General features: G+C 37.9%; 10 protein-coding genes across 10 annotated transcripts; 4 read left to right on the top strand and 6 right to left on the bottom strand.

Annotated features, from left to right (window-relative positions):
- Positions 1-202: 202 nt before the first annotated feature.
- Positions 203-4850, top strand: L201_005713 (uncharacterized protein; the record flags this gene model as incomplete). Its single annotated transcript, XM_066221442.1, has 14 exons — positions 203-1488; positions 1542-1575; positions 1628-2017; positions 2083-2587; positions 2652-2784; positions 2839-2911; positions 2975-3046; positions 3103-3204; positions 3251-3325; positions 3385-3529; positions 3583-3734; positions 3790-3965; positions 4029-4348; positions 4522-4850. 14 exons carry the CDS (start codon positions 203-205, stop codon positions 4848-4850), a joined length of 3792 nt encoding a protein of 1263 aa, XP_066077539.1.
- Positions 4851-5000: 150 nt separating this feature from the next.
- L201_005712 (uncharacterized protein) lies at positions 5001-6740 on the bottom strand (the record flags this gene model as incomplete). Its single annotated transcript, XM_066221441.1, has 2 exons — positions 5001-6415; positions 6488-6740. 2 exons carry the CDS (start codon positions 6738-6740, stop codon positions 5001-5003), a joined length of 1668 nt encoding a protein of 555 aa, XP_066077538.1.
- A 465-nt stretch (positions 6741-7205) lies between these two features.
- On the bottom strand, positions 7206-9828 carry L201_005711 (uncharacterized protein; the record flags this gene model as incomplete). Its single annotated transcript, XM_066221440.1, has 7 exons — positions 7206-7528; positions 7592-7628; positions 7699-7843; positions 7910-8271; positions 8356-9034; positions 9180-9476; positions 9548-9828. The coding sequence occupies 7 exons, from the start codon at positions 9826-9828 to the stop codon at positions 7206-7208; spliced, it is 2124 nt and encodes a 707-aa protein (XP_066077537.1).
- Positions 9829-11591: 1763 nt separating this feature from the next.
- Positions 11592-13072, bottom strand: L201_005710 (uncharacterized protein; the record flags this gene model as incomplete). Its single annotated transcript, XM_066221439.1, has 6 exons — positions 11592-11710; positions 11792-12034; positions 12109-12254; positions 12344-12514; positions 12623-12727; positions 12786-13072. 6 exons carry the CDS (start codon positions 13070-13072, stop codon positions 11592-11594), a joined length of 1071 nt encoding a protein of 356 aa, XP_066077536.1.
- A 1070-nt stretch (positions 13073-14142) lies between these two features.
- On the top strand, positions 14143-15428 carry L201_005709 (uncharacterized protein; the record flags this gene model as incomplete). Its single annotated transcript, XM_066221438.1, has 5 exons — positions 14143-14187; positions 14312-14698; positions 14821-15009; positions 15110-15334; positions 15405-15428. 5 exons carry the CDS (start codon positions 14143-14145, stop codon positions 15426-15428), a joined length of 870 nt encoding a protein of 289 aa, XP_066077535.1.
- Positions 15429-15654: 226 nt separating this feature from the next.
- On the bottom strand, positions 15655-16648 carry L201_005708 (uncharacterized protein; the record flags this gene model as incomplete). The annotated part of the gene is made up of 2 exons (XM_066221437.1): positions 15655-15960; positions 16037-16648. 2 exons carry the CDS (start codon positions 16646-16648, stop codon positions 15655-15657), a joined length of 918 nt encoding a protein of 305 aa, XP_066077534.1.
- A 753-nt stretch (positions 16649-17401) lies between these two features.
- Positions 17402-18250, bottom strand: L201_005707 (uncharacterized protein; the record flags this gene model as incomplete). The annotated part of the gene is made up of 2 exons (XM_066221436.1): positions 17402-18067; positions 18158-18250. 2 exons carry the CDS (start codon positions 18248-18250, stop codon positions 17402-17404), a joined length of 759 nt encoding a protein of 252 aa, XP_066077533.1.
- Positions 18251-18849: 599 nt separating this feature from the next.
- L201_005706 (uncharacterized protein) lies at positions 18850-19953 on the top strand (the record flags this gene model as incomplete). The annotated part of the gene is made up of 6 exons (XM_066221435.1): positions 18850-18881; positions 19004-19062; positions 19149-19365; positions 19475-19563; positions 19617-19761; positions 19830-19953. The coding sequence occupies 6 exons, from the start codon at positions 18850-18852 to the stop codon at positions 19951-19953; spliced, it is 666 nt and encodes a 221-aa protein (XP_066077532.1).
- Positions 19954-20055: 102 nt separating this feature from the next.
- L201_005705 (uncharacterized protein) lies at positions 20056-22142 on the bottom strand (the record flags this gene model as incomplete). Its single annotated transcript, XM_066221434.1, has 9 exons — positions 20056-20207; positions 20269-20502; positions 20568-20995; positions 21068-21166; positions 21241-21327; positions 21396-21534; positions 21592-21662; positions 21725-21940; positions 22009-22142. 9 exons carry the CDS (start codon positions 22140-22142, stop codon positions 20056-20058), a joined length of 1560 nt encoding a protein of 519 aa, XP_066077531.1.
- Positions 22143-22423: 281 nt separating this feature from the next.
- L201_005704 (uncharacterized protein) lies at positions 22424-26972 on the top strand (the record flags this gene model as incomplete). Its single annotated transcript, XM_066221433.1, has 18 exons — positions 22424-22709; positions 22798-23327; positions 23382-23475; positions 23570-23841; positions 23895-23904; positions 23967-24154; positions 24205-24900; positions 24958-24973; positions 25033-25088; positions 25155-25349; positions 25409-25495; positions 25574-25759; positions 25820-25840; positions 25897-25999; positions 26069-26255; positions 26329-26554; positions 26629-26751; positions 26811-26972. 18 exons carry the CDS (start codon positions 22424-22426, stop codon positions 26970-26972), a joined length of 3438 nt encoding a protein of 1145 aa, XP_066077530.1.
- Between the last annotated feature and the right edge of the window lie 618 nt (positions 26973-27590).

The following is a 27590-nucleotide window of genomic DNA, read 5'->3' as shown; positions in this document are numbered from 1 at the left end:
ATTGAACATCCAACGCACAGATCACTACTTCTAATCTTTCCCTTTGTCCCACTCCTTTCACATCAAATAATCAATCCTATTCAGAGGATTCAGTTATAATTGTGACTGTTTCAGATTTCGGTCCTATAATTGTTGATTGACAACCATCATTTCCATACAATACACCTTCATTACGCCAAAATCAAAAGGTGACCAACCAAACATGTCAGCGTCAATAAATCACCATAATGGTACTGTTAGTGGGAACGGGAATGGGAACGAACAAAGGATATCATCATCGGCATCTACGGTTAATTCAAATGGTACTATTAGACCAGCTAGACCACCTTCAGTATCTTCATTAAGACAATATAGACATAATCATATTGCAAATGGATCTATCTCATCAAACAATTCATTACGTTCATATTCAAGAAGACAATCAATAGATACTTTAGCTGAAGGTGGTAATAACAATAATCAGTACTATTATTCACAACCACCTTCACCAATAACATATTTTCCTAATCCATCCACATTTCAAACTACTTCTTCTTCATCTTCCACTTCATTATCAACGTTTTCAAGACCTACATCACCAGTTGCGACCACTTCAACAATGTCAAATAGTGTAGCTTCATTACGTGAAGAAAGTGAAGGTGAATATGAAGGACCTACACCTAGAATGTCTTTAATTAATTTAGATTCTGCAGGTTCAAGTCCTAGAACAACAATTAGATCAATAAATACTATAGATGATCAAAGAAGAAGAGGTTCTCATGGTATACCTTTACTATCATCACAAAATGCTATGAGACAGTTTTCAACCCCAATAAATGGTTATGGATCTACACATAATAATAATCCTGGTTTAGGCTTAGGTACGACAACAAATACACCTTCTTTATCAGTTTCAAATAATAATTCTGTATCAGGAGATGCTACATTAGCTTCACCAAGGAGAATTTCAACTTCACGTGTACCACTACCACCACCTTCTTCACATAGATCAACACCACCACAGGGTTTATTGAATTTACCTTCTCATGAAGCATATTATTCAGTTTCACAACCAGGGACAGCAACAAGTTCAAAATTTAAGGATAAAGATTTACCTTATACTGCTATTGGATCACATCATCCAATGTCAAATTCCCTTTCTGCACAAGCCGCTTTTAATCACGGTTCATCTTCCTCGTCTTCATCCAAATCCCAAGCACAATCACAATCGCATAAAAGACATTTATCAGTCAATTCCAATATACATCCTTATCCACATTCCCACACAAATTCTCCTTTATTCCCTAAAAGACAACAAAATCATCATCATTTACCTCAAAGTCCAACTGGATCAGTGATGAGAAGGATCAAGAGAACAGCGAGTACAATAGGAATGGGTTTTGGTAGACCAGATAACTACGACGATGAAACTTCCAGAGGTAAAGATAATGATGAAATGATGGAAGATGATGAAGGGCAAAGAGCAAATGGTACAAGGGTTTGGTATAGGTAAGTCAGCTAATATCCTCGCTGTTCTTGATCAAAGCTGATACATTAACTAGCTCTTACGTTACCATTGATTGGATTCATGATGCTGTAAGCTAGATTTCTCCTAAGGTTGGAAAATTAGCTAACTTCTTCTTGGTAGATCAAAGAATCCTCTCGAGTTCGAAGACTGCGTCATGCAGCTCATCGTTCCGTACGCGGTAAAATCGCTAATAGTTGGGATCGCTTTCAAGGTTGGTTGGTGGTAACTCTAATTGGTGTACTATGTGCTGTAGTAGCCTTCTTCATCATACGAGCTGAGATGGCTTTGTTCGACTTGAAGGAAGGGTTCTGTGGGACGTCTTGGGGTACAGCAAAGCGTTTCTGTTGTGCACCAAGACATCCATCCGAGGGAAGTGGAAATCCAGGAGATGAAGAGGTTTGTGGTGATTGGATTGAATGGGGTGAATATTTCACTCCGCATGAAAAAGGTGGTCCGGAAGGTGCTTGGATATGGGGTGGACCAGAATTTATCGCTTATGCTGTTGTAGCGGTAAGGTGACGTTTTGTTAAATGCTGCAGTAGAGTCAACTAATGATGTTTTCGGGATTACCATAGGTCTGTCTCGCTACACTCGCATCATTCTTGACGGTGTATCTCACTTCATCAGCTCATCATACTACATCGAAAGATTCCACTTTTCTCACACCTCAATCAGATAACGTTGATTCGAAATCCAAACCAAAGACATTATCTAGATCACAATCTATCTTGAATAATAATAACAACAGCAACGCAAATGAGAGACAGCCATTATTAGAAGGAATAGCGAATGAACCAGTTACACCTTTGATTGAAGCATATCCACCTTCTGGGAGCGAACCACCCAGAAAGATTATGTATTATGCAGCTGGATCAGGTATACCGGAAATCAAGACTATTTTAAGTGGATTTGTTATACATGGTTATTTAGGTGGATGGACTTTAATTACCAAATCAGTTGGATTAGCTTTAAGTGTCGCAAGTGGTTTAAGTTTAGGTAAAGAAGGTCCTTTAGTACATATTTCTTCGTGTATTGGAAACATCGTTTCTAGGATGTTTCTTAAGTTTGAATGTAATGAAGGTGAGCTGCATCTTTTCATTGCTCTATTATGAAGTACAGCTAACGTGGTACATATTCTTTATAGCTAAACGAAGAGAAATCTTATCTGCAGCTTGTGCAGCAGGAGTATCAGTTGCTTTTGGTGCGCCGGTAGGGGGAGTTCTGTTCTCCCTTGAAGAAGTTTCTTATTATTTCCCACCAAAAGTGATGTGGAGAAGGTGAGTCAGCTGTTTCAAGGTTGAACAAGATTTCAAGCTGATTCCTCTTAATAGTTTCTGGTGTGCTGCTGTCGCCGCTATAACACTAAAAACGCTCAATCCTTTCGGTAATGGTAGTTTGGTCTTGGTGAGCGAATGTTCAGCTTCCCATTTTGCCTTGATTGCTAGCTGATGCCACCTCATTGTCTAGTTCAACGTCACTTACACCAAAGAATACCATTATTGGGAATACGTTATATTCGTTATACTAGGTGTCTTCGGGGTAAGTGAGAGATACATCCGTGATTAAGACAACTTTTACTGATTTTTCGAGTGCAGGGATTGTACGGTGCTATCTTCGCAAGGCTGAACATCATTTGGAGTAAGAAGATTAGAGGAGGAACTTGGCTTAAAAGCCATCCAATATTTGAGGTTGTATTGGTGAGTTGATTTATTCAGTCGAACTCTAAGCTGATATTCCGCCTAGGTGACCCTTCTTACCTCTGCTGTTTCCTTCCTGAACCCTTACACAAGGATGGGTGGTACTGAGTTGGTAGCTAGCGTGAGTTGACAGCATGTCCAAAGAGCTTTAGCTGCAACAACTAACAAATGAGGTTTTAGCTATTTGAAGAATGTCAACCATCATCCTCAAATAGTCTTTGTGTTGATCACCCTCATGAGACAGCGTCTGTCATATGGACTGTAGGCTCAGCACTGCTTATCAAAGGATGCTTGACTATCATTACTTTCGGTATCAAATTACCTGGTAAGTCAGCTTCCATCTCCATATTCCACTGCAAAGGCTGACATTGTATTTAGCCGGTATTTTCATCCCATCACTTGTGGTTGGAGCTTGTTTTGGTCGTATAATAGGATTAGCTATGGAACACATCGAATACACCTATCCCTCTTTGGCTATTTTCGATGTTTGTAGAGATACGAATTGCATTGTTCCCGGATTATACGCAATGGTAGGTTCAGCTGAAGCACTGACATCCAGATGTTTTTGGCTGATCCTTCGAATAGGTTGGAGCCGCTGCAACACTTGCCGGAGTAACGCGAACTACCGTTTCTCTCGCTGTGATCATGTTCGAACTGACTTCAACGCTCAACTACGTCGTTCCCGTTATGTTGGGTGTATTGATAGCTAAGACAGTAGCAGATGGATTGGAGAAGAAGGGTATATACGATTTGGTCATTGAGTAAGCTGTCCGCTTCCTTTTTCTTTTTGATGGAAATCCAGCTTATTTCGAACAAATCTTTAGCCTTAATCAACTACCTTATCTTGATCAAAAACATGAATATTTATGGGGATCAAGAAGAGCAACTTCAGTAGCTGATAGATCAGTACCTACCCTCAGAGCAGATAAACAACATACAGTTAGATCATTAACTGGTAAATTACTTGAACTAGTCAGATTAGGAATGGCAGATACTGGATTTCCTGTATTGGTTAAGGAAGTTACTGCAAATGGGGGAAATAATCCAGGATTGGGTTTAGATGGTGGTATGAGTTCAGGAAGAGAAAGAAGTTGTTTGAGAGTCGTTGGGTTCTTAGGTATGAATGAGCTGGAACATGCTTTATGTGAGTTTATTGCCTTATTGGTATTTTCTGCATCAACGTCTGAGGTGTCATCAAGCCATTAAAGGATGTCTCTCTAGCCTCTTTGCCCATCTCACTCCCTCTATCTATCCCTTACGCCCCCCCTATGAGGAGCGAGGAATTTTCATATTTATGCTGACAATCTCCTATCATAGCCGAACTTTCAGATGAACCTGATGCTTCACTCAATCTGATGCCTGATGAAACATCAACCCATAAAACAAGATCATCAGCCATGTCAATATTCTCATTTGCAGAATCTTATGTTGAGGGTCAATGGTCACCATATGATTTAAGTAGATATATAGATAGAGCACCTATAACTGTTCAAACCCATTCACCACTTGAATTAGTTCAACAGTTATTCGTTAAATTAGGTGTGAGACAAATTATAGTAACGAATTCAAGAGGTGTATTTCAAGGTATGGTGACTAAGAAGAATTGGTTGAATTTCTTAGGTGAATTGGAAGAGGATGGACATTAGTCATTTGGTGCAAGAGGAAATGAAATGTGGAATAGCCATTGCTATATGATGGTGTTGTATGAGTAATTAACGATCAACGATATTCAGTATATACATGATATAACGACATTAATGAATTCACATTATAAATAAGCATTGCAATTTTAGCAGTTAGTCATCTTTCGCTGAATCAGTACTTGGTAGAGTCAACCTGTTCAAGATGCTATCAACTTGCTGAATATCTGATCTTGTGACTCGGCTTGGCGCTGATACGTTGCTAGTCATTTCTTGAACATTATGAACTGATTTAACTCCATATTTAGTATTCAACTTATTAATCAAATTGACATATTGTTGATCAGCTTCAGCTTGAGAGAAATTATTTCTTAAGGATGATTTGGATCTCCTATTTTGAGCAATTAGAATCTGAAATAAATCTTCTGATTGTTCATTTTTATCAAACATCTTAGAATGTTCAATTTCATTAACCAATGGATCTAAATTACTAAAACCCTTAAAACTACTAAATCCTTGTCTATTTCTATTTTCATCTTGATTCAGTCTTTCTCTAATATTTTGTTCAGTATGTGATTTGGAAGATTCATCCCATTTCTTACAAAACTCTTTCCATGATTGATCCAATTTTTGGAGTTTTTCTTCTTCAGTCTCATTCATGCTTGATATTGGTATTTGTGAATTTTGATTAAATAATAATGGTAATTTATTTTTTAATTTCTCTCTTTTACTTTTACCGTTACTTTTAACTTTTTTATAATCAACATTGTCATTATCATTACTTAAACTCTTTTCTTCGTCATCTTTCGAAATTGAATTAGAATTAGAATCAAAATTAGAAGAAGCATATTTCCTGAATAATGACATTTCATATTTCATAAATCTTTCTTTCAATTCATTTCGATATTGATGTCCATTACAATTTTTCATTCTTTCATCCCATTTATCTTTAGTCACTAATTTTGTTGTTGTGGACTTTCTTTTACCTTTTCCGGGATTGTTATTGTTGTTGTTGGAAGTTCCACTTGAAGGAATATCTTCAATATAAGTCAAAGTACACATCCAATCAAATTTCGAAAATTGTAATGTAATTCTCCTTTCTTCATCTGTTGTTGTACTTGTATATTTATTAATCAAGTTTGACACTTTATTAAAATAATCTTCTCTTACAATATTCCTAATTGATTCCAAAGGATTTTCTAATAAAATTTCATTTAATCTCGATCTATATTCATTTAATTTTCTTGAATCTTTTATTCTTTCATTCATATCTAATTCATTTTTGCCAGAATTAAATGATCCAATCATTTTTGTTAAAGGTTCACCTTGTTCAGATTGTTCATCAGGTTGTTGAAAAAAATCTAAATAAGTTGATAATCTTTCTTTTACTTCTTCTTCTGTTAATTCATAGTTAACAATAATATCGTTATTTTGATCATCATCAACAGCATTTTTACCTTTTATGGTTACGTTTGATGAGTTCAAAGTAGGTTTGGGCCAAATAATATTCATTACTGAACGTAGATCTGTAATACCCGTTTTAGGTAAATCTTTTGATAAATCTTCATAAACTATTTATGGTAAAAAGATATGTCTATGTAAGCTTCTAATATTCCGGTCAATGGATGATATTGTTCACTCACATCGATCATCTCCATCTATAATGCTTATAGTTGATGGATTCAGTTTTTCATGGTCAGATGTACCCTGTTGTTCTGTATGGGGAATGTGCCTAAAAATCTTCTTAGATGGAATCATAGCTGAGTTAGCGTCTATGACCTGGTCTTCATCGATACATGCCAGATTCTGTTCAAAAGTTCTACGTTGACCATTTCTCGAAGAACCAGAAGAACTGGATTTTCCAATTGAGTTAGAGTTTAGAGTGTATGTATTCATGGCTGTTTGAATTCTTATCGGTTATCAGTATCAAAGTTGACTGAAATGATTAAATTAACGTGATAGTCAGAGAGAAAAAGCAAAAGATCATTTTCGAATTGTCCTAGTCTGCCAGCTTTATATACTTCTTCCCCACTACGAGTACAGCTGTACCATGATTGGCGCTCTTATATCTACTTTCGTACGAAAGAAAGGAAAGTAGCAAATACTTCGCTTCATCTCTTTTTCTATTTTTACTGCACTTGTCCTTTGATTGCGACTTACAGAAGCAACATATTAGAAGGCCAGATTTCTCTCTTGTCAGCATACTGTGCAGATTTCGATCATAAGCAAAGACAGCTGTTAAGCGAGCTGACTTTCTACTGATAAGGAATTCATACATTACTTGCCCTGGATAAAGCTGACTGTACTTTTAAATAAAGAATCTATCATCGTTATTATAATATTCGACCGAACAATACCGTATCATGTAGCTGGAGGTCCTCGATCTCTGTTATTACTGAAGCTATTCCTTCTAGATTCATTATCCTTGTTCCTGCTTGCACTTGCACTGCCACTTCCGCTTGAGCTTCCATTACCACTACTACCAGTACCATTTTGTTGTTGATCTTGAGACTCTCTAACACCTTCATCAATCTCATCTTGTTCGATAGAATGCATTCTTCTCATTGCAGCTTCACCTAATTCTGCAAATGTTGATCCACACATACATAAATCTTTTGCTGAGGGTGACGATAATATAGTATCGATATTTTCGGTCGGTGGTGTATTCGATTGAGCACATTCGTCTATATTTGCCACGATTATTTGGTCAATCACGGCTAGGTGGCGAAGGAAGGTCATGAACTTACAAGTTGGTAGATTCAGCGCGTTCAAAGTCAAGCAACACTATAATGCATCAAATTGGCATTTCAGCTTTATCCCTGATACTAATGTAAATTACGAATAAAAAACTTACAGATGGTACAGCAATAGGCATTTTTACTGACATCATTCTCAATTCGCCTGGTCCTTCAATATCATCATTGAACACGCATTTCCCATCAAGTGAGTAGAACACTTGTAAGATTAATTCGTGCTTAACGCGAATTGGTGTTATGGTGCTATGACCGAAATGGAAGTCAGTATACTAGTTGCGGACTAACAGCATGACAATCGACTTGACTTACCCTTCATTAGTTGAAGGTCTAATTCTATCATGACCAGGTAACCTAACTACAGCTCTGATTTTCCAACCTTCTTGACCATCTAATTCCTTTGAATTCTTCTTTCCTTTGCCTGGAACTTGTGTACCTCTCCATAAAGCTTCAACCTCTCTGCTCGGGTACCTTTCTCCTGGTTTATGTGGTCTGCCAACTTGATAAATTACATGTTGCTTTGGACCTTCAGGCATGTGAGGCGATTGATTAGGTGTTCTAGGTGATATTATACTATACGTTTGGGAAAGAATGAGTCTAACCATGAATATCGTAACATTAGGCGATGGTGCAGGAAATCGGACAGATAGTAGAAGAACTGATGATATCGCGAACTAGTAAAGTAAACGCAAATCAGCTGTCATTCCTATGGAGTCGTAGAGTCGCATTGATGGGGACTTATGAAAACGCTGACTCACAACATCAGAATTGGCACTAAATCTCCATGTACCTAAGCCATCTACGAAACCTTCTTTCCTTAAATCTAAAGTATTTACACCACCTGATCTTGAAGGATTCGCATGAACAACTATCGCCTTTGATGCACATAAATCACCTTTCAGCCAACCTTGACCGCAAGCTATTACTTCTGGACCAAATGGATTGATGTTGGTCGGTTGGTTTAGTGAAGAAGAAGAACCACGTCTGGATGAGGAAGAGAATGGACCATTACCGGATCTTGATTGGGAATTCGAATCGGTATTTGAACGTTCACAAGGTCTTAATAAATCTCCAGACTGTCTTCTTGTATATAAACCTTGAACTGAAACTGGTCCTTCTCCTACCGCAATAGCATCATTATCTTCTAATGGATCATCAATAGCTAAACCTTGTAGATCTAGTGCAGATCCTCTACGTTCAAAGTTGTGTGATGACGAAGCTACTTTATTAGATCTTGCTATAACCCGTTCGAACACTCCTACATCTGGTATGGATTGATCCAAGGAAGGTCCGGATGAAGAAGTCTTGAACATTGATGATAACGATCCAGATGACCCTGAACCTTCTACCCTTGCTGTGAGGATATAAGACACACGACCAAAGTTATGATAGTCTGTGGTAGCGAGAGTTGCAGGAAGGATGATGGTGAATGAAAAGCTGGCAAACTCGTTAGGTTAGTCAAAAGCGCCATTGCGGATGTAGGGCCGGAAACCCCATAGCGAAGCGCGAGAGGGAAGATGGGAGAAGGGGGACGATGCAGTGTAATTCAACGTGGGATATAAATAGATAGAAAACAACATACGATTGACTACCTTTTTCCAACCAAATACCTTCAACAACATTAATATCTGTTGGACCCAAAACTTCTACACCTCTTTCAAAAATACCATCTTCTTCCCAAACTCTATCTTTACCCATATTTAATCTACATACACTTTGAACACCAACCGAGATTGCTTTCACTCTTCTTCTTTCTTTCATTATTACTTCTAATGAACCTGATAGGACTGTATCTTCACAAGGTGGTTCCAAAGCATTTGACCCAGCTTCTAATGGATGTAAATCTAATATTCTAGGTGGTTGAACTAATGATACTCCCCTATAACAGTACATGTATTCGTTAGATCAGCCAGCACTTAATTATATCTAGCGTGTTACAGAAAAACTTACCAAGCTGGGATATGTATCTTCAGAGAACCTTTCGATGAAGAATTACCTGGACTTGAGCATCTTAAATAAATTGGAGTAGGTACTCTTGGTCTATTATCCAATACCATAGGATTCAAGGAAGGTGATCTATCTAAGCCTGAACGTGCATAACTTGGTGGTGGGCGTGGTGAAGATGACCTTGATATTGGTCTACCTCTGTTCAGCGAGTTTAATGATGATGATGATGGTCCACCGGCATGACTAGGACCCAAGATTGATGGAGAAGAGGATCTATTTGGCATCTTTAGTTGTTTTTGTGTGTCTCTTTTACTTTAGGTCGGCTGATTGAGCTTAATTACACGCAATTATTCTCGTAGCGTATACACAATTACGTACGACTTTTGATGACCACTTGTCAAGTTTGACAATATGAACAGGTTTATCTACCTTGCTATTTACAATTTGAGGGAAGACATGACGATAAACGTCGATGCTTTTCTTTTTGGTTAAGAGTAAAAAGGAGGTTGATCAGATGATATTACAACACCTTGACTTTATACCAAGATTCAACAATGCAGTCTTATTGTGAGTTATTTAACATCTTCCAAAATATTTCAGACTCCATAAATTTCGAGTCATCACTATTCTGCAGTGTCTGTTTCGGTCTCGGCAAAAACACAGAGATACATTATATTTGATAGAAATAAGTGATATGGCTTTCACATCTCATTCGCTCGCTTCTTCGGCTCTTACCGGCTACCCGGCGTGAATACCGGATCATGCACATTGTCCAAATGAGATAGGGTGAGTAACTTCTGAACAGATCAGCTATCAAGTGAGCGCCTACGCCTAGAATCTTTAATATTTATGTTCTGTATAGTAGTGGATCTAATAACGCAATGATCGACTCATCTTTTTAGTAGATGACTAAACATTCCATCTACTGTAAGATTATACATACAATGCTTTATCGTAAAGTCGAGTCAACTTTCTTAGCTTGTGCATGTGCACGATACAGGAGATGGACCGTACCAGGCACCGGCTAAAAAAGCTACAAATAGTAACTTAAATTTCCACAAATGAGCGAAACAGGTTGTTGTTTTGCTAATGTTAACCAATACAACGACCAAAAAGCGTTGACACAGAAGTGACCCACTGTTGATGGCTATCTGTCATTTCATTTGAGAACAATAGCTTGATGATGATGATAGCAGGCGAACACCGTCTGCTTACGCAATCGTAAATTGTAGAATGTTCGCTGGTGACTAATTTACTGATTAAACCAACAAATGCGCGTTGTTGTATATACTGGTAAGGACTTCATGATTATCAACTGTTTAGTGCAAGATTCCCGCGGTGGGAGCGAATTCTATGGAGAAGTCACAAACTTAAAATCAAACTCGAACTAAAAAGATTCAAAAGAAGTCAAGCGAAAAGACCCAAAAAGTTTTTGGCTTAGAAGTTTCTCTCTATCTACGTCTAGATAGGATAATCCTTTCAAAACCAAACCCCCAGATCCCCAATCCCAATATCAACCCTACTTTGCAAGTAAACTTGAAAGAGTGGCGATTCTCTCTCAAGATTACCTTCCAAAGTAGGAGGAGCCCACTATGCGCTTTTTTTTTCTGTTGGGATGAAACTGTCCAAGCTGTATTGCCTTTCGCCTTAAACAATGACTAGTGACTTGGATGTTTCCGATTCTTATTTATAGTGCGACTAGTTCTATCGAATAAATCCATAATTGCGGATTGGGCGAAGTACGGCGATATCATTTGAAGTATGTACGATCATATGTCTCAAAGAGGATACGACGTGAGCTGATGTCTCAAACTCCACGCGCGTGAGCTGACAACTCGACTAAGCAGTCGAGTCATACTCATTAGCTTCTCCTCTACTATGGTAGACCTGTGACACAATTAAATGATGAGTAAATGCATATGTAAACAAATGAACAACAAGATTGGAAAATGAGGAATTATTGAAAATGAGAATTGTCCGTTACCCTCCAGCTCTGAATTGTGAAAACTGAATGAGTTTAGTTTCCGAATCAATACCGAGATCCCTTCTATACACTATTCGCCCCCAACTCAAATGGACAAGCAATATCACTAATCTGCGTTGAAATTTCTGGATGATTTGTTAATCCTACAATAGACATCTTCAGAAGTAAACGTAATTTCAAGTCTATGACAAGACCAAAAAGGGTAACAAGACGATGTCAGCAAGTTTCTGTGAATAAAGCCATCAGACTTTGCGCTTACGCACCTGGTCTGACTGTGCCTGTCCATTTATGTCCACAGGCGTTGTACATATTATTCCAAGTAGTATCGGAAGTATTGACAGCGCTATAAGCAAAGTTGACTGGTAAAACTACGGGTTGCTGATTTTTATGATCCAGTTTATGGTTACCCCAATCACCTGTAGCGATAGCTTTATTTGTTGTTTCATCGTATAATGTAGCTTTGAGTGATGTAAAATGTATGGGTAGATATGAACCAGATCCGTCACCTAGAAGAAAGGCTCTCAGCATAAGGATTTCCACCTAAGGGGTAGAACACATGAATCGAGGGAACCAGGCTTACCGTATAAATTCAGATTACCGGTGAAAGAGAAATTGGTAGGAACTCGATTGAAATTTATAGTTGAGTTGTCAACTGTAAAAGGTGATTCTGCGTAAAACTCGAAGTTTGGTACCCTTGGTATAACGAAATATAACGTGACACCGAGTCTGTAAAAATCATCAGCATACCATGAGATGACCATATCTTCGATACCACAGGACGAGGGCTTGATTGTAGAAAGAAATCGATAACTTACGCTGCCAGGAAGAAAAATATGATAAATACTAAAACTTTTCTTGTCAACCACCTTACACCGCATAAACCTCTTTGATCTCTTGTCCATTCTTTCCAAGCTTTAGAGCGCTTTTCACCTCTCATTTCTGCTTGACCTCGACGAGATAGTTCGTGTAGTTCAGATTTTTGCCATCTAGCGTAGTCCATCGTGATTAGTCAATAACCAGGTTCGCACAGTCATACAAATGAGTATACTCTAAGAAGTTGATATTCAAAGTAAACATCATTTGAGAATACTCACTCTGGTCCTAACATCGGCACTGAGACCATTTCTTCTCTACTAGCTACACTCTTATTCATATCTGTATATGCAGATGGAGCAACATGACTCGATACTGGTCTATAACTGTAAGATTATGTGAGCTACTACCTATTGGTCGACAATATTTGGGAAGCTGACGTACCTGGCATCATCCATCATTCCCATACCTAAAGCACCACCACTTCTAAGACTACCTTCTTCTCTTGCACCATTCCTCTCACTCCATTTAGGTCCCGTTCCATCAAAATCTGCTCTAACGTCAAATGGTTCATCCAAATCTTCCCCTTCTTCATAGTATAGATGATTATTTGGTTGTGCAGAGTCACTGAAAGGTGTCTGAGAATATCGATTGTAAGATGATTGTCTGTGATTGGATGATTGAGGGGGATAATTGGTCGGAGGGAAATCGTGCGATAGTCTTGATGACATGTTGATGATTATCGTTCTTAGGTGATTTCAAAGTCGTCGAATCGGTCTTATGAAGTTTTCTGATGAGTGCTCTCTTCGAAATAAGAGAATGACTCGATCGAGTGGTATTCGAATACCGATCTGATAGATAGATAGATCGTTCCTTTGTCGATTCTGAGCAGATTTTTGCTCTTTTAAGTGGATAAAGGTTGTATAACAATACTCAAGTCGTTTAATCTGGTTGAAGTCGGTCTTCTCCTACTCGTCGGTCACAGAGGGTTTTGTCGATACGTTAGGTTCAATAATAGTAAAATTGTGAAGATAGACTTTGTCCTTATGCAACTTTCCCATCCTGAATATTCCGCACGAATGCACGAACGAAGAAAGAATGACTTTTGACATGGTGGGACGTGTGCGCTTGGGCCCCCGCGTTATTTGCGAATACTCGTAACAAGCCTCATTCTGAAACACAGCCTCAAAAACGTTTCATATGAGTCTAGGTGATAAAAAGTGCCACATCGTAATTAGGATTAGGATTTTTTGATATTATTCCCGTGATTGTGTGTATTGTTTATCGTAATTGGGCAATTAGGGTTGAATATTTGTAATCAACCAATACAACCACATAAACAACTTGCGAGTATTCTTAGAAGACTTAGGGTCTCACATTGCATCAATCCTTATTCCCACTACAATCCCCATTTCAATCATATTTTGTAATCTCCTTTAATCGTCTTTACAAATCATCCTTAATCCACCTTTTATAACGTTGTTTACCTTGTTTACCTTGAAAACATCTTTAATCGAGTGGAGGTAGTCCACTTTTATACATCGCTGGAGATCTAATCGAGGGGAGATAGATACAACATCTGTAAGTCGGATCATCGCTTGAGAATATGAAATCGAACGCAGCTGTATGCAAGACTACAGTCAGGGCTCACGAGCTGACAAACGTTTATTCACCATGCTATCTAATAATCGTCTGTCACTGTCATTCAACTGAACTTGAAAACTAAAATAAACAATCACGATTATTGCCTCGCTCACTCCTACGATGTTGCTATACATCGCAGATCAACGAGATATCCAAAATGTCTGCACCAACATATGAAGAGATGGAAGTGAAGAGGCAAGAGGTGAGTTGATTATTTCAACCTTTTCTCTTAACAACGTTTGTTTTTCTCGTACCACTCATTGTCTTTTGTGGTGACTTTGCTATTAATACTGAATTACCGTACTATAATCCAAAAAAAAATATAGATGATCGCTTCATTTAGAGAAATTGCAGGAGCAATGACGAGATGTGTTAAAGTAATTGAAGAATATACATCATTATCACCTTCAAATTTAAATAAACCACAAGATTTATCTTTATTTCAAAATACAATTTTACCTAATGGACAATTAGTTTCAGATTTATTAAAAAATAATCAACAATTTTTATTATTACAAAAAGAAAAAGAAAGGAAAAAAAAAGAAAAAAAACCAAGAGATCCAAATGCACCAAAAAGACCACCATCAGCATATATTTTTTTTCAAAATGAAATTAGAGATGAAATTAGAAATTCAAATCCAGGTATCCCATATAGAGATTTATTAGCTGTAATTAGTCAAAAGTGGAAAGATTTAACTGATGCTCAAAGAAAGGTATGTATCTATCAATCTATCTATCTATCTATCTATCTGATTAATTATATAATCTCAAAATCCTTTTTTGACTAATCCTGCCTTCTTTTCCTTCCGTTCTTTGAATTTAATCCAATCAACAGGTCTACGAAGACGCTTATGCAAAAGCTCAAGTAAATTTCGTTGAGGAAGATAAGATTTACACAGCAAGTAAAGTAAATACTGCAGGAGCAGGTCCATCAACTTCAACAGACGGTGTAATAGATCCAGCTTTGATAGCTGGAGAAGAGGATGAGACTGATGATAGTGATGATTCTGATTCGGACGATTCGGTAAGTAAATCACGTACTATTGCCATCTCTCAGCTGTCTTCCCATCTTCGTTTTTCCCATTGTCTACCTCGTACTAATATCCGTCTCGTCATCTTCACAGCCTGAACCACCTACACAACCACTTACAACTGCTCAACTGCCATTACAAATAAACCCATCGACCCTTCACGCAGCTACAGCTCCTGTACCTCATATACCCAATCTCATACCCGGAGCAGTCCCAGCCTCATTACCGACAGGCGAAGTGAAGAAGGAGAAGAAGAGAAAGAACAAGGATGGTCAAGCGGCTGTAGCTGATGGTGTTGATGCTACGACTGACAAAAAGGTGAGTTTCCAGCATGTTAGCATCTATCAGAAAAAGCGTAGTTGTTGACGACGAAACCTTTGCTGTGCAGAAGAAGAAGAAGAATAAGGAATGAACTTGAAGATTGGATATTAACGACGGATTGACCTGCCCTAACCAAGCTCAAGGCACAATTCCTAGGAATCGAATATAATCTTTTATGTCATGGCACCTGGATATTGAAATACCTCATTTACAGCAATGATCCAGTCCATTTTTACTAAACAATGCCTCAGCTACTTCCTTACGATCTTTCAGAATAACCTAACATACATATTATTCTCACATTGTTAACTGTGATATTATTTCTTGCATTTCTCTTGACCTTTTCGTAGAGCTTCTAACAATTGCACCTTCTTCTTCTCCGCTTCCCTGTTATATTTATCAAATTCAGCTTTTCTCACTTCGTCTTCCTTTTGCCTTTTTCTCGTTTCCTCTTCAAATTCGATCTTCCTCTTCTTCCGCGCTTCTTCAAGTTCATCTGATTCATCTCTGGCTCTCAAAGCTCCTTTTAAGATCACGATTCCCTCTTGGGCTTCTTTCAATCTCCGCTTCAAATTTGTTTCGGTTTCATGGCATGTTCTGTGGAGGTCCGTAATGGTTTTAGACTAAACAATGATATTCCGTCACTGTCAGCTGGTTTCTTGGGATAACAATTACCATATCGAGGAACTTTGAACTTACTGGAGAGGTTTCAGGTGTGCAGAAGCCATGTTCCATATAATATTCATCGTATTCATCTTTATCTGAAAACGTATCATTTGGTCCAGCAATACAATCCAACGGTTCATCGTATTCTTCCCTTGGAAACATCGAATTTAGGTATCTAGGTTTCGTTTCTGGAATGGGGTCCACAGATGGTTTTGGCGATAATAATTCCGGTGATGTTGATATTGATCTCGAAGAGGATTGGATTTTACGAGTAAGTTTCTTTTTACCTGGTTCATGATTATGTTTTATCATTTCGCCAACTTTCCGATTTGCTTCACGAGGTGACATCTGCTTCCAATCTAATTCCCATGGCCCTTTATCTAAATCTTGATTTCTGTTTTTAGGTTTAAATACTAATTTATGTTCACAGTGAGATTTCCAGAAACTTGTTGAAGTTTTTCCACCGTAGAAATCACATTGTATTGTAAGACTTGGATCTTTCTTGGTTGGTCTTCCACTATTGGTCACTGTATAATTATAATTATGAGAAGAGAACTCGTTGAGTTTCTTTTTGATCCCCTCAACATCCAGATTAAGTAAGGTTGAAAGGAATTTTTCGGAAGGTATGGGACAGTTGGACGTCATTCCTATTCATTGATTAAGAATTATGAACTGTGTAAGGTATATATATAAGTGTTTATTTTGAGTCAATGAAAAGTGGTTTCAGACTTTTGAGTGGTAGAAAAGATCAGTGTTGAATTCATCGATATGACTAGGTAAAGAAAGGAAAAGAAAGAAAGATAGATCGTGAGGAAGTTTAGGATTACTCAATTGGTACTGTTACCACTATATGTACAGTACATATATCGTATCATTAGTGATCTAGCCAAGCGTGAACTGACTGAATTCAATGAAACCGCTCAATGGGGGCAAGATAGAATACAATCATCTAATATTGATGGTAACACAGAGACGTCATTTGAATATGATCCCACAAGGAAGGAAGGAAAATGGAAAGAAGGAAAGGATTTCCATAAAAGTCAGGGATAGGGAAAATGGCAGATTCCATCTCATCTCTCTTTTTACCTTGCTTTCTATCTTTTTCTCTTCATCTTGCTCTCGCGTAAAAGGAACCTTATCTTTGTGTTCGAACTTGTTCATATCAGTCTCTGTCACCGACAGGTATATTGCAAGTTTACAAACAATTGGGATTCAGGCGTAAATCGATCACGTCAAGCAAAGATGCCTAGAGCGGTAAAGACTATTGATCTATTGCTAAACATGGGGTATTAGTGAAGAAATTACCTATTCTTAGTACAGTAATGATATGCATGCGACATTACGATAACACTGTATGACGGAATTTTCCTTTGGATGATAAGATATATTTACTGTACATCAGATTTTGACTTTCTTGATTTGGTCATTGATATGATTAGTATTAGAATTAGAATTGATATCAGTAAATGTTCTCTTTCCATTATCAGCTGTACTTGATTTGACTCCATCTTTCTCAACTCCTCTTAATTCGTCTTCTTCCTTGAAAGAAGCTTCAGAAGGACCTTTGTGTGATAGACCTTTTTCAAATGCATTTCGATATTTCTGAAGATCTCTATTCATTTCAAAATATTTATCTTGTAGAAATTGAAATTCACATTGATTTACCGAATTATCAATTAATTTATTTCTTAATTTCATCAACTCTTTTTCCATAGATTCAAACTTCGCTTTATATTCCTCTTTTAAACTTCTTTCTTCTCTGTGAAACTTCTCAATTAACATTTTATTATTATTATCACTTATCTTAAGTTCATTTTTCAATTTAGCGATTTCTTTATCTTTTTCATAATTGGTTTTCTCCATCATGGAACTATCAATTTTTTGTTCCAAAACCTTGGTGTGATTTTGAAGCATCTCAATATATGATTGATCTTCTGAGGAAGTTTTATTGTTTGGGGTAATCGAGGTAGACGAATTGGTAGATCTGAGATTTAGTATGATACGTCCGTTACAAGCATGGTTATTTGGCTGATTAGTTTCAAATTTAGCAGGTGTAGCTGAATTCTACAATACGAGTATTCTATTGATCAACAATTGTTTCCCCCTTTACCCGAAAGGGCATCCAAAGAATGAGTTCTCATTGAGGCAACTCACCATGGGATCAATTGAAGTATCTTTAGTACTCCCCCGTCTAGATGAGGTTGCTGATACGGCTACTCGACGAGCTAATTGTCTTCTCGGGGGCATTTTCAGTACGATTTGGTTGATTTATCACTACTTGTCATTTAGTGGAGTTGGGGTTTGTTGAAGTGCGGTAGAATAGGAAAAAGAAGGAAAACATGAGTGATTATCTTCCTTTTCCAACTAGTGATTCGATATCGCTTTGCTTCGAGTCAACTGATTGTTTCCTTGATCGAGATCCCTTGGGGTCTGTGCGTTAGCGCAGGTTGATTTTCACCACATGCCTGTCATCTTGTTCATGAAAACCCTGGGCTGATTTGATTCGGTTGTACAGTATACTATTTGACTATCGATCATACCAGCACTTGGTGATAAGGGGTCCCTTTCATTATACCATCTAACCCCAGCTGAAAAGAGTCACTACTCGTATAGTACATTAGTCCTTTGTACCTTTGTTCTGTATTTTCGTCCTATTATCAACGGGCAAAATCAAAGGAACGATATTTACGTGGACAAGTTGCAGAAATTCCATCCGATACTTCCATCATCAGGACAAAGAAGAGAGGCATAAATACTCTAGCTGCTTCGATATAATATTGCTCATAGTTATCTTTTCTAACACACTTCAGTATTGCTTTATAATAAATTGACTCTCCTTTCCAATAATGATATTTGACTTTGCTGTTCTTTCACTCGTGTCAGCTTGCTTCTCTATCCCACCGTAAACTGATCAAAAGCTTGAAGGACAAGCTTCTAACTTACCTGATGGGGTACTCGTATTGAAGCTACTACAGTGTCACCTACTCCATTGCATAAAAGAGATGTTGGACCATTATTTGGTGAAACTGGTTTACCAACCGTAGAAGATGTCCAACAACGTAAGTATCATTAATTGTGCATTGATCTATCTGTGGCCCTGAAATCCACTGACATTTGAATTCTCCTTATTGTCATGACGATTTAGATCATAATGAATGTGGATATGTAGCATCAGTAATGACTCTAACAGATAGATCACCAGAATATGTTAAATCGTTACTATCTTTTGAAGGAGATTATAATTCAGTTTCAGAAGTAAAAGTTTCTGTTTGGACAAAAAATGTTGATACACCTCAAATGATACAAGTCCCTGTTGCTTTAAGTGACATTCACCATCGAAATGATACTAAAGGTGATATCTGGTAAGTATTGTAGCTTTACCTCCATGGAGGAGTACACAGTCGATCCAGTATACTGTATCTACCTTCTACTGTACTGAATTTGAAACTAATTCCTCTCACATTTTTCCAGGTGGCCAGGAGCGTTATATCAAGCACCCATTCTAGCCCATATCGAAATCGATCCAGAAGGCGAAGGTGGTATGCCATCAATTTTACCTAGTGAAGCAATGACCTTTTTGACAGGTAAAAAGGCTGAAGGTACATTCCCTAAGATTTCGATGAATTTTGGTTGGAGATTGAAAAAGTTAATCTTAGTCCAATGGTATTACAAACTAAACAAGATGGCTGTACGACTATTTGGGGTGCTCATGCTTATGCTGTAACGAAAGCTGAGGTTGATTATAATGGGGATAAAATGTAAGTACCTGAAGATGTTTACAACGATACGACAATCGTCACTAATTGATGGGTCGCTTGTCTTACAGGATTGAGCTACTCAATACAAACGGCGAAAGGTCAAAGTCATCTGCTGAGCTAGTGTACCATGATACTTACATAACATACAACTGGGTTGACTATCCTTCCTTTGTTAATGAAGTAGCTTCGTAAATCATAATCAGTGATAACCCCCTTTTCAGACCATATCCTATATCTTTCCGGAAATGTTACCGTAATATAGTTATAATGCATTGGACAATTGAATGTTGAATGTTACTTCTTTTTCATCTTTTCAGGGACAGGTAAAAGCTCTCCATTTTCAGGTGAAAGTACACCAACTGGATTCATTTGCTGTATTATAGCTTGATTGGAGGGGTTGTTGAGCATAAGATTTCGTACACATAATAAAGCATGTTCACGCAGGTCTATACATCGGGACGTACTTGATCAGCACATATTGTACTTCACCGCAGATATCAAACTCACATGGGTTGTTTTCGTCTATTTCAGTCATACTCAAAATCAATTGTATACCTTCATGCTCTCTAACTTGATCTCCTACCGATGTATCTTCAAAAGTCAAAACACCAAGAAGCTGTACTATATTACGTTTCAGATTCGAGAATGGTTTGAGCTCTTCTGAGATTGGAGTGATTGTAGCTGTAGATTGTATTCGAGGATTTATACGGGGAAAGAATGTGTCGAGAGATCGAAGGAGGTCTAAACAAGATTCGAATTACATCAGATTTCTTCACCTGACATACGAGAAAGTTAGATACACTTACCAATAGAAGGCTTGACTACTCCTTGACTTTCATCTTTACTTTTCATGTTTTTCACCATATATTCATCTCCATTATTGAGTCCTTCACGTAGATTCTCTCCAGCGTCTCTTCTACTTTGTACGGATAATCCAATTGCACTTAAGCCCTCACAGACCAATATAAGACCCTCAAATACCTTGGGTAATCTCGGATCATCTTGACCTGAATTGATACTGATTTTTGTGTACCTCGCTAAATTATGAAGAAGTGGAATAAGGAATAAATGAGGACTTGGTGAAGGAGGTGAAGACGGAGTTGAAGTTAAATGAGAATCCAAAATTTTCAGTAATATAGTTTGAGAAGGTGTTATGACTTCTGATGTTGATCCCAAAAGCTCAAATAGTTCAGGATGTAATGAGGATTCAATAATTGAGTTGAATATTGATGCTCTGTTAGATGTATAAACTCAGTCTCAATGTCGCGCAATAGGTGGAAAAGTGATCTTTCGAGGACAAACTTACCCCAATTCAAATAACCCATTTTGCAATTCTACCCATTCATCCATTCTATTCAGTATCTTAGCTAACCATCTTATACCTGATTCAGAGAGTAACCGCTTTCTGTAATTGGTATACATCAGTATCAGATGAACACCATGGGACGAGCGATATGAACTTGAGCAGGGCAGACCTACAATCTTGATCCACTATCTCGCACAACATTATGAAGTAGATGCAATGTCGCATTATTCGTTTTTACATCTTTTGAGTCCAACAGACGACTAAAAATTGCAATTAGCTTTCGATTAGACTAGTTCAGTCATTGCTAGTAGTAGAGATGTCCACTTACATTATAACGTCTTCATTTCTTCCCCCTGACAAATACACCTCAAGATACTTATCTGCTAAATGGTCTGCATTTGATTGAGAAGACGTTGGTGAAAGAAGATTACAAAGCAATTGAGCGAGAACAGATTGTAGCGTGAAGACTAATTTACTAGTGTCAGTGATCAACAAGCACTGACAGATTGAGGGGGTCTACCTACATTTAGAATCTTCAATCCTGATGAACGTCGTAATGTTGAATATTAATGCTCTGATCGCAACTTCATGTTGTCTATTTAACCCATTAGATCGATGTAAAAAAAACGTACTATACGACCACAGAGTTATACTTACTCGGCAGCATCTTGGAACTCTTTCAATCCAGCTATTAAGTTTCTCTCCAATTTACCTAAAGCTAAAGCAAGTTGAATTCTAGAATCTTCAGATGCCCATCCTATGATATCGTTCTTAGCCGCTTGAGAAGGATCAAATGAATTTGCTAATCCCGCCCAAAAAGGTGATAAGGCATCGAAGATATTCACATTGCTTTCCAAAGCAATTAGATCTTCCCTAAATCACGTTCAAGTGTTAGCTATATATATAACGATAATCAAGAATATGTGTAGCCGATCACTAACCTCTCTTCAAGATGTTGAGCCAAATATCTGGCAACACCTTCAACATTTTTCGCTATATCCAGACAAGCTTCATCAGATTGTAAGATCGTTTCTGACTTTCCTAGTAAAGCTGATATTATCCCTTCAAAGTCCATCTTGGTGAATATGATGCATAAAAAGAAATGCCAAAAGCTTATAAACAATCCTGAAAACAAAAACGTTTGTGCAATACAGTGGGGCTCCTTAATTATGATGATGATGAATTTTGTTGGTGGTGGTAGTGTTCCTGAATTGGATGATAGCGAGAACGAAAGATAGAGTCACCTTGGCAATTGAAATTGGGGCGAAGATTTCACTTTATCTCTCTTTCATTTTGTCTCCTTATACTTCTCATCGACACCTGTCTGTCACTTGTATATAGATTCTCGTACTCAAAATGTCGATGGGTCCACCTCCTTCCCCATCGTCTAATCGATTCTTTTCCAAATCAACTTCGAGTAATGATAAAAGACCTCCTTCACCTTCTCCGATGAATCCAACAAATTCCGCTGCCGCCAACACACTTACACCAGGTAAAAGACCTGTCGTACAATTAGGTGTATGTGCGATGGATGTTAAAGCTAGAAGTAAAGCTATGAGAGAGATTTTGACTAGATTAGTAGATATAGAAAAAGGCGGCGTGGATGTAAAGATTTTTGGAGATGTTGTTATTTTAGAGGAAGGTGAGGAATGGTTCTTAACTTAGGCTAACACAATCATATACTATAATGCAAAAAACTAATGATATTGATTTTATACTTAATATCATAGATATATCACACTGGCCACCTGTTGATGTATTGATATCATTTTTTTCTACTGATTTTCCATTACCTAAAGCGATTTCATATACACAATTACCTAATAGAACACCACCAATATCAATTAATTCATTATCTATGCAATCATTATTATGGGATAGAAGATTAGTTTTAGCTATATTAGATCATATTGGTGTACCTACACCATCAAGAGCAGAAGTTTCAAGAGATGGTGGTCCATTGATACCAAGATCATTAAGAAGAAAAGTTAGAAGAGATTTAGGTTTAATTTTACCTGGACCAAAAGCAAAAGATGAAAATGAATGGTCAGAAGTTATTATACCTGAAAGATGGAAAAATAAAGCAAAAAAAGAAATCGTACCAAGAGGTAAAGAAGTTATTTTAAGAGAAGATGGTAATGCAATTATTATAGATGGTAAAACAATCGAAAAACCTTTTGTTGAAAAACCTGTAGATGGTGAAAATCATAATGTCTATATTTATTATAGAGATGGCGGCGGAAGAAAATTGTTCAGAAAAGTGAGTTCTTGCATGTGCTTTCATAGAGTAGCTAACGGGAAATGCCTATAACAGGTTGGAAACAAATCGAGTGAACATGATCCTAATCTCTATCATCCTAGAACCATCGGTTCATATATCTACGAAGAATTTATCAATGTTGACAATGGTAGGTGTATTGCAAACCCTATACCTCCTTGCTTAATCTCAGTCTCATAAAAATCTGAACAAATACTAACGTTCGTTTCTTGTCTACATTTTAGCCGAAGATATCAAGGTCTACACAGTCGGGTCTAAATTCTACCATGCAGAAACACGTAAATCGCCTGTAGTAGATGGTTTAGTCAGACGGAATGCGGATGGTAAAGAGACTAGATTTATTACACCGCTTTCTGAAGATGAAGGACAATATGCCAAAGATGTTGTTGAAGCTTTCGGACAGCGAGTTTGTGGGTTTGATTTACTGAGATGTGAAGGTGGTTCTAGGAGTATGGTCATAGATGTGAACGGTTGGAGTTTCGTCAAGGGCAATCAGGTAAGCCAACTACTTCACCGCAGACAAAGCAAAAGCTAATCTCGTTGCTGTAGGCATACTATGGTAAATTCCTTCATTCCCGGCCATAACACTACTTCGCCAGCTAACCCAACTTGACCTCGTAGATAAAGCAGCAGAGATCTTATCCGGTGTCTGTCAACTAGCCAGAGAGAGAAAAATATCATCAATCCAATCTGGCTTACCTCCTGTAGTTGCTGATGCCGAGGCTGGCAGTGGATCTACCACTTCAACCTTACGGTCAACCGTTACTATCCTGCGTCATGCTGATAGAACACCAAAGATGAAACTGAAAGTGAGTTACTTTCGCGCCAAGAAGGATATACAAGCTGACTTGATGTATAGTTCTCTTTCCCTGCGCACGAACCATGGTCAAAACCATTCTTGCGTCTTTTGCGGGGACATAGAGAAGAAATTATTCTCAGAGATACAAGACAATTACAATACATTTTAGCCGCGGCGGAAGAATCATCTAAAATACCCGGTATAACATCTGAAGCACTAATCAAATTAGGTCAGATACAAGAAGCTTTAGGTAAGAAAATGTCTTTACCTGGTACAAAAGCACAATTAAAACCAAGTTTCGAAAAGAAAAAAGGTGATAAAAAGGATAAAGATAAAAAAGATAAAAAAGAAAAGAAAGATAAGAAAGGAGGGTCGGATGAAGATGATGCAGATTTAACTGAGACAGAAGGGAAGAAAAAGGTTCATGACTGGTTAAGAAGAGGTAGTTCTTCAGGTCCACATGAAAATCCAAATACCCCCAATCAAGAGAATGGTGTCGGAGAAGCAACTTTATCAACCATAACTGAAAATTCTAACACCAACACCAATACTACTACAATATCTGCAGATGACACAGTGGCCAATGGCAATAGTCCCAAGAAACCTGATGATTTATCAGATTTAGATGGTCAGCCTCTAGGCGATGATGACATCCCTGAAGGACTAGAGAAGATGCAACTTGTAGTCAAATGGGGAGGTGAAAGTACACATTCAAGTAGATATCAATCTAGGGATCTTGGAGATGCTTTCAAAAAGGTGAGCTGTTTCTCTTCTCCTGAAGTCTGTGAAACTTAAGCTGATATCACATATTAGGATATCATGATCATGAGTATGTTGTCCCTACTTTAATCGGATCCGGCACGTAATATCGCTAACTTTGTATCTCAGACAAGGACGTCCTGAACAATGTCAAAATCTACACATCTTCAGAAAGACGAGTCATCGTAAGTATTGTGGTATCCCGATCTATCTGCTGTACGCGCTACGATTGACCAAGCGCGCTCTTTTAGAACACCGCACAAATATTCGCCAATGCCCTTCTCGGTCTCGAAGGTGGTTCTTCTTCTCACTCTTCCACTATTGCTGGAGCTAGAAATCCACCAGAACCATGTCCTCAAATCAGCCACTTGATCCAACGAAGAGACTTGCTTGATGATAATAATGCTGGTAAAGAGAAAATGACTGATGCTAAGAAGAAACTCAAGGTGAGTCACTTTATATACTTGGCGTTGTCAACTATAAGCTGATACCCTTGTCTTTATAGATACTGCTTCGAACTGGAGAAACCGATAAACGACCTGATTTAGCTTGGCCAAAATCTTTCAAGAAAGAACCAGTCGAAGTTGTCAAAGTATGTTTTTACCCTTCGCAGTCGAAATCGAAACTTTACTGAAAGGATAGGATAGCTAATTGCGTATCTGTACTATAGGATGTTATTGAACAACTAACTGAACTCCGATCAATCATGAGACGAAATTACGAGAATGGTAATGTCGAAAAAATACCTCAACAAAGATGGTGTTCGGGTGATTCACCTTGGTTATTCAGAGAAAGATGGGAAAAGATATTCGAAGATTGGGTTGGAGTTAAACAAGAGAAATTTGATCCTTCAAGGGTGAGTCAGAATCAAGATCGTCGAGTTGCCTAAAGCTTACAAAGTGATACATGTGTATAGGTATCAGAACTGTATGATAGTGTAAGCTTGTTTTAGCTCTGCTTGTGAGGAAAGATGGCTTATATGCTTGATTACAGATCAAATACGATAGTTTACATAATCGAACATTCCTCTTCGCAGTCTTTGATCCAGAAGGTAAAGGTCAAAACTTCAAACCCGGAGTAGAGAATCAAGACAGGCGTGAGTGTTTCGTGCTAAGCTACCAGCGTTATATAGAAACAGTTTAGCTGATATCGTTTCTATGATCAGGGCTACACGATTTATACGGTAGAGCGAAAGCATTATTCGATCTCGTTGCACCACAAGAGTATGGATTTGATGCTGAAGCAAAAGAAGAAATCGGTGTTTTGACTAGTTTACCTCTATTGAGAAAGGTTTGGGAAGATTTGGATGAAGCTAAAACTACTGGTAAAAGTTCAGCTTGTTTCTACTTCACGTGAGTACTTCTATCCTACCTGGACTTCAGGTAATTTTCGTTGTGATACTGATATTCACTTCCTCTATTTTAGCAAAGAATCTCATATCACTACTTTTGTTCATCTTCTACTTGCTTCAGGGCTTCCGTTTACCAATGTTCGTATACCTGAATTAGATTATTGTTCTCATTGTACGATAGAATTATGGGAAAAGAGTTCAGGTAACGCTTCAACAAGAGGTCAAAAAGATTTCTCAATAAGATTGAGTATCAGTGAAGGTGCTCATTCACCTGCTGTTCTTGATAGTAATGTCGATGCTGTGAGTGCACTATCTGCATCAGTCGCTAGTTTGCTTTCACTGACGAGTCTCATTCTTTTCTTTCCCCCTTGCAGCGACACAGTCTTACCGTTCAACCACGTAAGAAATTATCTTCACATATAGATTATGAGCTTGCAAGACAGTGCTTCTCTAAGCATTTCGATAAAGGTTTATCTTTCTCCACTACTCCATTAGAGGTAAGCTAGGTATTCTATTTCAGACGATAGATGAATAGCTAATCTCATCATATCTGTAGGGTGATGAAGTGTACCTCAAGAAACCTATACAAGATGAAAGTGTATTACCATTATCTTCACTACATTCACGTACAGGTGAAGAGACACCACGTATGATAAGTAGTGCAAGTAGTGATAGAAGCCATCATGGAGCCTCTGCTTCTGATCTTGGAGGGTGGTAAGACAAAACTGGGTCAGGGAGTTCTCTGTGCGAGTCGTAGGAAAGGGTTGTATCAACATTATCTCGGTGATGCTCATGGAAAACTCCGAAGATGATTTTTACTTTTTCGGCGATCTGAGCGCTTACCGAGATACTATTTTGATCAGGCAAAAGTCCAGTGTGGTACAATTGGAATCATTATACAGTACAGTATATATAGTTTGTCTCAATAGAATTACCATAGAGGGATGTTGATACATGAGAATGATACGAGATGTAAAATGCTTGCTGAGGAATGTTATATTTCGGAAGCTGCAATTCTGCATGCAGTATGACGGTAAGGTACGGCACCATCACCGTTTAATTATACATCATCCAGTAATGAGAATATGTGTATTCACCAATTACGTAATGACTATGTGATTCGGCGGCCCCTTAGCTTGGTTTTTAGTTGGATAAACGCTAATGACGCAGCTTATTTCCATTAACCCATCACCATACCACTCACTGTAGCATTCAAGAGACGACGACAACGTTTCTTATAGTTGACAATATATACTTTTCGTCAGTATACTTATAGTCACATCCGTAACAAAGCAGTCTTCTTTTGATTGTTCATTCGCTCCTGACATTAACAGCA

Source organism: Kwoniella dendrophila, chromosome 7 (genome assembly GCF_036810415.1).
Source record: "Kwoniella dendrophila CBS 6074 chromosome 7, complete sequence".
Taxonomy (NCBI): Eukaryota; Fungi; Basidiomycota; class Tremellomycetes; order Tremellales; family Cryptococcaceae; genus Kwoniella; species Kwoniella dendrophila.
Note: the sequence above shows the minus strand (reverse complement) of the source record. Positions and strands in the feature narration are given on the sequence as shown.